The sequence below is a fragment of the Enoplosus armatus genome, chromosome 16 (assembly GCF_043641665.1).
Source record: "Enoplosus armatus isolate fEnoArm2 chromosome 16, fEnoArm2.hap1, whole genome shotgun sequence".
NCBI classification, from domain to species: domain Eukaryota; kingdom Metazoa; phylum Chordata; class Actinopteri; order Centrarchiformes; family Enoplosidae; genus Enoplosus; species Enoplosus armatus.
The window spans coordinates 9,458,723-9,469,371 of record NC_092195.1 but is presented as its reverse complement, the minus strand read 5'-3'; the positions used below and the strand labels follow the sequence as shown (position 1 = coordinate 9,469,371).

At 40.3% G+C, this 10,649-nt stretch overlaps 1 protein-coding gene across 1 annotated transcript; it reads left to right on the top strand.

Annotated features, from left to right (window-relative positions):
* Window positions 1–5,685: 5,685 nt before the first annotated feature.
* Window positions 5,686–8,220, top strand: LOC139299458 (alanine and glycine-rich protein-like). The gene is made up of 3 exons (XM_070922366.1): window positions 5,686–5,913; window positions 7,020–7,302; window positions 7,460–8,220. Exons 1-3 carry the CDS (start codon window positions 5,909–5,911, stop codon window positions 7,481–7,483), a joined length of 312 nt encoding a protein of 103 aa, XP_070778467.1. The 5' UTR covers window positions 5,686–5,908; the 3' UTR covers window positions 7,484–8,220.
* The last annotated feature ends 2,429 nt before the right edge of the window (window positions 8,221–10,649 follow it).

Here is a 10,649-nt window from a genome sequence, read left to right as displayed (position 1 = left end):
ACCAGTAAATTGTTGCAAAACAATAGTGATCACAGAAAGGTGCCTTTATATTGTGTTTACAACTAGAGCATCATGAACAACAGAACTGTCAGTCAACATTGTTCTAAAGGAGGTGTTTTGTCTTTAATGGGTAAGAGTTAAACTGAAAGAGTCATTGCATGCCAGTGTTTATCCACCACTACACAGAAATTACATTGTAAGTTTGCACCATTGTACAAACGGGAAACACACCTCTACAAGTAGCCACACAGAAAGGGCGGAACGCAAACAACTGAAACGTAACATCAAACTTCAAACCTGAACGAGCTGATCCTGCAACACTGACTGCTGAGAGAGACAAGAGACCCAAGATGACGTAAGTGACTTTACCTTCAACTATAGTTTGGTTGCTGTAAGTGGTTGAGTCACAAAGACACGGAGAGTTCATTATCAAGCAGCATTAGTTTGTGGGAGGCCTCCGGTGCTATTCAAACAAACAAAGCATAATGTCATGAGCTACATGAATTGTTAGGTACGTTTGGTGTTGTAGGCTACTTTAATGGCTACTTTCATGGTGCCGTTTGAACTGAGCTTCGACAATCGGAGGAGAAATCTTAACAGGGTTTTCATTTCAAACCTGTATGATTATGTCAGTTCTTTCCCAGCAGGATTACAGTTATAGCTGCAGCAGCCCTTATATGGTAATGATAGCAGATAGAAATTGTTCATTGGGACAAAAGACCAGTATTTTCTTTAACACCGTGAAAATACAATACATGCATACATTTTACAGTGTACCAATTTCATTCATTATAAGCTTTCTGCTTCATTACAGTGGATATGGTCAGTGACATGACAGAATGAATCCCACATATTCTGGTTGCACACCCAACTGTGAAAAACATCATAGTGCACATAGGGACAATGACACTGTGAAACAGCCATCGGAGATACTGTAACTTTACTGATCTATTGAACACACTCAGCTCCCTGAATACTGAGGTGTTTATCAGTGGCCCTCTTCCACCAGTCAGAGGAGGAGTTGAGAGATTCAGCAGACTGTTGGCACTGAACACTTGGCTTTCAACTGCATGTGCCCTCCATTCAGTGCACTTTATTGACAATTTCTGGGGCCACAGAAAACTGCCAAGGACATTTGTGGACTTTTGATCTGTTGCAACATGTGAAAGGACCAACACACAACCAAGGACACACACTGGATTTGGTTATTAGCAAGGGTGTTGATATTTCTAGCACTGTTGCCAGGCCTTTCTGACGATTTCTGTGTTTTCTTTGATATGTCACTTTCTCCTGATACTGAAACCAGATCAGTTTCTGTCAAAAGAAGGAATATAAACGAGCGTACTGGTTGTCTTTTTATGGAAGCTATACAACAAGCTTAACATCAGACTCTGTTGATTCACTCTTTGACGATTTTGACTGTAAAACTTGATGCCGTTGCACCTGAGAGGGTAAAAACCCTCTCTGGCAAGCAGAAAGCACCATTGAGAAACACCCCAACTGTCACAAGTCAGAAAAGAGAATGCAGGAAAGCTGAGTACAAACAGAGAAAAGGTCATCTTCAGATTTTCTTCAGAAAATATCACAGTGGCCATAAATTCCTCCATGACAAGCAATGGAACCAGCCCACTGCTGCAACTGCGCACAATTTGGCCAGATTGTCAACATTCAACCCTATCAGTACTAAAACTCTGGATATAGTGAAGCATCTTAATTCATCCACCTGCAGTTCTGACACCCTGCCAACCACCTTCTTCAAAAATGTTTTCAGTTGCTTGGAAATGGATGTGCTGAAAATTACTCCAATCAGGCATTTTTCCTAAATCACTGAAAACTGCAGTTGTTAAGCCCCTTCTAAAGAAAGGCAACCTGGATCCTTCCATTTTGAATCATTACCCAGCACTAAATTTCCATTTATTGGAAAAATTACTGAGAAAGCTGTTTTGATTCAACTCATTAACTAATCATATGTTAACGGAACCCATTTTTATAGCTGAACGATCAGCTGGCTGATGGTTACTTTATTTTTGGCATTTCGCTTTATTTGATGGGACAGTAGAGAGAGAGAGAGAGAGAGAGAGGGAGGACATGCTGTCAGATTTACTTAGCTCTTTCACCAGGTGACTATGGTCCCTTAGACTCACTCTATCAATGCGCAGAGCAAGTAAATAGCTGGATGCAATTACATTCCTTCAATTAAATAGAGACAAGACAAAAATCATTGTATTTTGCAACAAGGAGGAAAGAATTAAAGTTATTGCTCAACTTAATTCCAGAGCTATGAGGACCTAAACCCAAGTTAGAAATCTTGGTGTTTTAATAGACTCAGATCTGAGCTTCAGCAGCCACATCAAGGCAATAACTAAATCAGCATTTTATCATCTCAAATAAAAAGCAAGAATTAGATTTATGGAAACCCATTCATGCCTTCATTTCCAGCAGGGTGGACTATTGTAACTATTGTCTGGTCCTCCAAAAAAGGCTGTAAAACAACTTCAGCTCATTCAGGATGCTGCTGCCAGAGTTCTAACAAGAACCAAGAGAACTGAGCACATTACTCCTGTTCTTAAATATTTACACTGGCTTCCAGTTGCTTACAGAATCGATTTTAAAGTGCAGCTGTGTATAAATCACTCAATAATCAAATGCATTTCTGATCTCCTTGAAGAATATAAACCCAGAAGGGCTCTTAAATCTTTATGAAGCAGTCAACTGGTTATAGCTCGAGTCAGAACCAAACAGGTGAAGCTGCTTTTAGCTTCTATGCTGCACACAGATGGATCAGTCTTAATGTTGTGTTAATGTTCTTATTACTGTTATTGGGTACTGAATATTTGGACTTATATTTTGATGCTTTGGCAACCTTGTTTTCGAAACGCTCATGCCATTAAAGCCTTTTTTATTTTATTAAAACTGACAGTTAAAATCTCACCTCCAGTTCTTGCTGAAGAGTAGACAGCCCACATTGACCGCGTCTCTCCAACCATTTACTCATTCAGACTTGTTTTGCCTTCTGCTTTTGTTTTTTTCTCGCTGCAAAGCATCACTACAGCACTTTGTTGCACCACATCAGTCTCCACTTTGATTGATCTGCTTCCCCATGCGATCACGTGAGGTGGTGCATTGCTCCCTCTGCCGCGATAATCTTAATAATACTCTGTAGTGTGTGATGTGCCATTATTTCCCAGTCTTGTATTGTGTGCATGTTTGATACGAGAGAGAGGAACATCTGAGAAGTTTCTCCTTATGTGCGTGATGCAACCCGATTTCAAAATTGGTTAGGATTTTAAAACTCCTGTAGTCTGAGCCCGGCTTTAGCATGCTAACATTTGCTGATTAGTACAAAACACAAAGTAGCCTACAGTTGAGGCTGATGTGAGTATCTTTAGTTTTGCAGGTATTTGGTCATACACTGAAGTACAAAGGAGGATTACCAAAGTTATTACAATTCATCCTGAGGGGAACAATGTCTGTACCAAATGTCATGGCATAAATGTAATGAAATATTGTCATGCTGCACTGGCTGAGTACGGATGCTGACAGTTTCTCTCTCCTTTTTTAGGAATGGTGTGATTGTAACGTTGGTGGAGGGTATGAAATTGTCAGTCACTGTGCCCATCAGTTGGCTGAAATTCACAATCGAGGTAGAGGGAGCGGCAGCAGCAGCGGCAGCGGCAATAGTAGCGGCAGTGGGAGCTGCAGTGGGTTCGGCAGTGGGAGCAGCAGTGGGAGCAGGAGTGGGAATGGGAGCACTAGCAGGAGCGGCACTGGGAGCAGCAGCAGGAGTGGCAGGAGGGGCAGCGGTAGTGGCAGCGGCAGTGGGAGCAGTAATTTACCTGTGCATGGTAAGTGATTCAACATCTCTCCAGAAGAAGCGTGTGTCCTCTGAGAGATGAATAAACTTAAAAATTAAAAAAAATAAAACTTATGAGTGTGAACTGGCCAGAATGAGTTGTGGCATTAGCTAAAGTTAATCTATGAATGCTGTAATGCGTACCCTGTTATGCATGCATGCTATGTACCGTACTTACATGTTATGTAAAAGAAAAGCATGCATACATTTTTATATTTATTTATAAATTGTTTATTTAGGAGGGTATCTGACTGAGGCATGGGAGAAAGAGCAGCCAGGAAACGAGGGAGAGAGAGCTCAAGAAAAAGAGATAAAACAGCCAGCAAGCAATTAAGTGAGTGCTCAATACAAAGAGGCAGAGCAGCACAAAGGGCAATCTGAAAAAGAAAGAAATGCAGAGAGAACAAGATGAGGGTGAGACTGAGGAACAAATAATCCTTTTGTTCGAACCAGTGCTGATGGAGAATGTTGCCAACGATGTGGAAGAACTCAGTGACAATGATATGTAAAGAGGAAGGAAAAGAAAAAGAGAGACTGAGAACTGGACAAAAAAGACAAAGCAAAAAGACAGAGAAGTTTAGGCCAAAGTTACGTTAACACATTAAACGTCTCTGTGCCCACAAGAAAGAGAAGAACTGTGCCTTTTGTCGCCGCAGTGAGAATTTTCCAAAATCAGACAGGCTGAAAATATTTTAGCATTTTTGGTCAACGGGAGATTCAGCCTTGTAGAAAGTTGCTGATGTCATGGTCTCTTCCTCATTCCCTGTGTTTTCCTTCTGTTTCCCCCCTCCTTGTGTTCCTGTCGATCCCCTCTTTGTTTTCTCTTTGTCTGTGTGTGTGTCTGAGCGTGGCTACCTGTTCCTGCTCCGTCTGCCAATTCACCTGCAACTCATCCACTAGCCATGGTCGTGTAGTAAATAGACCCCGTCTCTTCACTCTTCGCCAGATCGCTCAGTTTGCCAACACCGGTACAACGCTACGGCCAGTTACTCAAGTAATTTTACCTCTTGTTTGCTTGACTCCTGTCTAATCCTGTGTTTCACTGTGCTCAGGTTCACTACTCTGCTGAGATCTTCATTTTGCCTGCCTCGCTCTGCCATTCTGCCCAGTTCACCCTGCACATCTCCATTCATCTGGTTACTTCCTGGTTTCACAATAAACTGTGTTGAACTGTAACTAACCTTGTTTGAGTCTTGCTTTTGGGCCCTGAAAACCTTGTGATTATGCCAGCTGAGCATTACTTCTAGATGAAGATATTCGTTCTTATCTTTTTTTCAGTGTTGACTGAAGGATAGTTGATACATTTGAATTAAAATGAATGGTGATGTCCTGCTTGGAGACCTCTCCATGTTTGTTCTTCCTACCCACATCTCTCAGTTTCAGGTCAAAATTTTGTCCTACTCTCCATTTCATATAATAACAATTGAACCTTGAAACTTGTTCCTGTCCTCATGTTAACTGAAGTTTTATGTTGATGCATAGTCCTGAGAGTTGAGAGCAGAGACACTAGAGGTGTAAAAACCTATGAAATCTACATGTCAGTATGAGAGTTTAGAGACTGTAAATTGACCAGAAGCTTATTCTGTGTGACTCAGCATAGGATTCACAGTGTGAGGGGCGTCAACCTGCTAGTTGGATCCAGAAAATAAACTCAAGGCGCTTTGATTAAGGCAGCAGTGCCGCCACTAGGTGGAGACAAAGCTCATGCCGTGAGACACACTCATTCCACTATATGAGGCATCATTGGAGCATTATAAGCACTTTGTGACTGCATGATAGGTACTATGATCAGATGATGATACAATATAACACCGAGTGGGATAGAGTATATTCTGTTTTTTTCAGAATTTGATTTGTAATTAATGAGATTTACCAGTAAATTGTTGCAATTTTATCGAATGAAAGCTTTAACTCACTCTTTGTGAAACACACCTCTACAAGTAGCCACACAGAAAGGGCGGAACGCAAACACCTGAAACTTAACATCAAACTTCAAACCTGAACGACACCAGCTGATCCCGCAACACCGCTGCTGAGAGAGACAAGAGACCCAAGATGACGTAAGTGACTTTACCTTCAACTATAGTTTGTTTGCTTTAAGTGGTTGAGTCACAAAGACACGGAGAGTTTATCAGTTTATCAAGCATCATTAATTTGTGGGAGGCCTACGGTGCTATTCAAACAAACAAAAACAAAACATGAATTGTTAGGTACGTTTGGTGTTGTAGGCTACTTTAATGGTGCCGTTTGAACTGAGCTGCCAGTGTTTGAGTCGCTATCGGCTCTGTGAGGCTGCACAGGGACACAGTAGTTATTTGCTAACGTGCTAAACTCGCAGTTACAATGCGAACATGCTGATGTCACCTGTATATCACTGACCGTGTTCAGTGTCTCTGTTCGGCCCAGATTGTCTCTTGATGTGAGGGGTTTACAGGGTTTTCATTTCACATCTGGATGACTATATGAGTACTTCCCCTGCAGGACCACAGTAACAGCCAGTGAGAGAGACAAGTCCAGGCAAATCCCGCAACAACTGACTACTGTCGACAGATATCAAGCAGCTGTCTCAATGACTGTAGTATTCCAATAAAATAATACTAGATTCCCTTGATGAACACATTAGGTAAAAACAAAAATCAAACACAGGCTCAGTGATCTCAGATTTGAAATCGATAAAGGAAGACACGAAAAATCATGGCAAGCAAAATAAAACCGAATATGTGGTCAATGTTGGACAGGTGAGGCTGAGACAGAGATTCATTTCCTCTTACAATGTAAAACATTCAATGAAATAAGGAACATTTACACAACTCTGTAATTTCAGATTTCAATTTTAATGACCTCTCAAAATTAAAAGTAGTTCTAGGAGAAGGAGACAGGGCATATCTTGCTGCTCAATATGCATCAACATGCCACAACCTGAGGGACAGTGAATGACCTAGTCACACACACACACGCACTAATACATGCATAGGATATACTGTAGGCCTACATATATAATTAATTTGGTCGTACACTAAAGTGCAAAGGAGGATTACCAAAGTTATTACAATTCATCCTGAGGGGAACAAAGTCTGTACCAAATGTCATGGCATAGATACAATGAAATATTGTCATGCTGCACTTAGTAAGTACGGATGCTGACTGTTTCTCTCTCCTTTTTTAGGAATGGTGTGATTGTAACGTTGGTGGAGGGTATGAAATTTTCAGTCACGGTGTCCATCGGTTGGCTGAAATTCACATTCGAGGTAGAGGGAGCGGCAGCAGCAGCGGCAGCGGCAATGGCAGCGGCAGTGGGAGCGGGAGCGGCAGTGGGAGCGGCAGTGGGAGCAGGAGCGGGAACGGGAGCACTAGCGGGAGCGGCACTGGGAGCGGCAGCGGGAGCGGCAGGAGGGGCAATGGGAGTGGCAGCGGCAGTGGGAGTGGCAGCGGTAATGTACTGGTGCACGGTAAGTGATTCAACATCTCTCTAGGAGAAGCTTGTGTCCTCTGACAGATGAATAAACTGCACTATATTTAAATGTTAAACTTAAATGTTAAAGCATGTTACACTTCCACAGTATCAGTTTCAAGTGTCAAAAATGTCTTTCTTCTTTTTGTTTGTAGAATACTGAGAAGAAGATTGACTGACCGACAAGTTCATCCTTCTCGAGTTAACTGCAAAAGCAGCCATTTTGGTTTTGAAGTACATTTCTGTGCTGACATTTTAACATTTATTCTAACTAATAGTATGCAGATACTTTACTGTTGGCTGCATTTCAGACATTTTGAACACATCATTGAAGCTATGGTACTGACGATCCTCTGTGTCACAGTTTTAGCCTCTGATACAACCTTCAGTTTCTATTACAGTAAAATTCATCTTCTGGTAGGTGGACATTTCATGATTTAATGGTTGCTATGAGCTCCACCACTCCCATCCTCCTCTTGGAAAGTACCATCTGAGGGAAAGAACAAAAGTTGTTTGTCTTGGTCACACACGATATCATGAGACAGGATCTTGAATGGATAAGAATGAAACTGAAAGAGTATATCAGTGTTTATCCACAGTGGGTTAGGGTTAGGGTTAGTGTCACAGTAATTATGTTGTAAGTTTACAGCATTGTGCCAGAAATATAACTTAAAACATATCAAAATAAATACGTAGATTCTACAGAACAAATGTATATTTGTTGTGTGTTAAAAACCTGTAAACTTTCAGATATGCAATAGCATCAATTGCTGTTTTCGAACTGAAAATTAAAAATATGACCTGATGATGGGGAGGAAAAATCAAAGGATTGCCAAAGTTATTACAATTCATCCTGAGGGGAACAATGTCTGTACCAAATGTCATGGCATAAATAAAATGAAATATTGTCATGCTGCATTGAGTGAATGTGAGTGTTTCTCTCTCCTTTTTCAGACTAAGTGTGTCTTTCTCATGGGTGCTGGGTCTTTCAGTAATTATACCCCCTGCTGGTTTAGTGGTGATGACAGTAGTTGGAGTGGCAGCATTGCATTTGCAGTGCTGCCGCTAGATAGAGACAAAGCTCATGAGTGTGTCTAACAGCAACGTGAGACACAAGCATGTTTTACAAACCAAGGAAATGAAGCAGAGCACTGAGCACAAGTACAGTCTGCTGAGCCCTTTATGTGAAGTGGTGTTCATTCCACTATATAAGGCATCACTGGAGCATTATAAGCACATTGTGACTGCATGATAGGTACTATGATCAGATGATGATAAAATATAACACCAAGTGGGATACAGTATATTCTGTTTTTTTCAGAATTTGATTTCTAGTTAATGAGATTTACCAGTAAATTGTTGCACGATGACAGTGATCACAGAATGGTGCTTTTATATTGTGTTTACAACTAGGGCATCATGATCAACAGAACTGTCCATCAACATTGTTCTAAAGGAGGTGAGTTTTTTGTCTTGAATGGGTAAGAATGAAATTGAAAGAAACATCAGTGTTTGTCCATGACACAGAAATGTCAGTACTTTCCCAGCAGGACCACAGTAATAGCCAATGAGAGAGCAGCAGCTGACAGTGTTGCCAAGCAAAATATTCTACTACTGTCGACAGATATCAAGCAGTTGTCTCAATGACTCTGTTGTATTCCAGTAAAATAATACTAGATTCCCTTGATGAACACCTTAAGTAAAAACCAAAAATCAAACACAGGCTCAGTGATCTCAGATTGGCAATCGATAAAGGAAGACACGAAAAACCATGGCAAGCAAAGTAAAACTGAATATGTGGTCAATGTTGGACAGGTGAGGCTGAGACAGAGATGCACTTCCTCCTACAATGTAAAACATTCAATGAAATAAGGAACATTTACACAACTCTGCAATTTCAGATTTCAAAGACTTCAGTGACCTTTCTTAATTTCAATTCTAGTTAATGAGATCGTTGCAAAACAATAGTGATCACAGAATGGTGACTTTATATTGTGTTTACAAATAGGGCATCATGAACAACAGAACTGTCCGTTAACATTGTTCTAAAGGAGGTGACTTTTTTGTCTTGAATGGGCAAGAATGAAACTGAAAGAGTCATTGTATATCAGTGTTTATCCACCATGACACAAAAATTATACTGTAAGTTTACAGCATTGTGCAAGAAATATAACTTAAAATATAGCAAAATAAATACGTAGATTTTACAGAACAAATGTATATATGTTGTGTGTTAAAAACCTGCAAACTTTCAGATATGCAATAGCATTGGTTAACAACAGGACAGACAGGAAAATGAGAGCTACTCACTCTTCAAACTTTTACTTGTATTGATTATTTCTACATTGTGGTATTGTTACTTTTACTTCCACCACCACTGTTAAAAACTGTGAAATGGCAGACATTAGCATGCTAACATTTGCTAATTAGTACAAAGTACAGTTGAGGCTGATGTGAGTATCTTTAGTTTTGCAGGTATTTGGTCGTACACTAAAGTATAAATGTACCAAATGTCATGGCATAAATAAAAGGAAATATTGTCACGCTGCACTGAGTGAGTACAGATGCTGATGGTTTCTCTCTCCTTTATAGGACAAGTGTGACTCTTGGGAGCTTGAGAGAAAGAACAAAAGTTGTTTGTCTTGGTGACACAAATCCATATCTTGATAACCTGGAATTATGCAAACTGAAAGTACAGGATACTACACCTCTCAACCTTTGCTTTAGTTAGAGCTATGCAACCCTTTAATGGTCTTCTTCATTAGTTGGGCACATTTTGAGTTGTGATATCTTGTTTAAAAATGACTCAACCTGACTTTTTTCTGGCATTCGGTTGAGTACAGTTGAGTTCCAGTGCTTGACAGAAGAGTGCAGGTGCCTCTGCCTAATGTGAAACAGGAATAAATTATTTAAATTACTGCATCTGGTTATAGAGAACCTTTATCCATTTCATAAACGTCTGACCTAATCAAATTGGTCTAAGGGTGAGCATGGGAAGGTTCAGATCAAGAAAAGAGGTTATATTTGCATCGGACGTATGAAGATGCATGTAAGACTACTTGAATGTATCATTAATATCATTCGGATTGGTCACAGGCCTCCCTCCCTGAGACTGTATTGCAGGAATTGCTGAGCTAGATGGCATCTGCTTTATATATCCAGCTAATGAATAAGTTTGTCTTGAAACGCCACCTTTTTGGAGAGTAAACAGTTACACACATATTTGAGTTGTGTTTACTCCCTCAAGTTAGACGGAGTGGAAAGATAATCCATTATATATTTGTGGAAGTTATTAGATCAGTTGGATTTACTTTTTGATTTTTTTAGATGTTTTAAGTGATTACA

What these genes read in the sequence shown, in the direction of transcription:
- LOC139299458 (XM_070922366.1), top strand. An exon ending in CGGTAATGTACTGGTGCACG is followed by an intron (nt 7,303 to 7,459) that starts GTAAGTGATTCA and finishes TTTTGTTTGTAG; the next exon opens with AATACTGAGAAGAAGATTGA.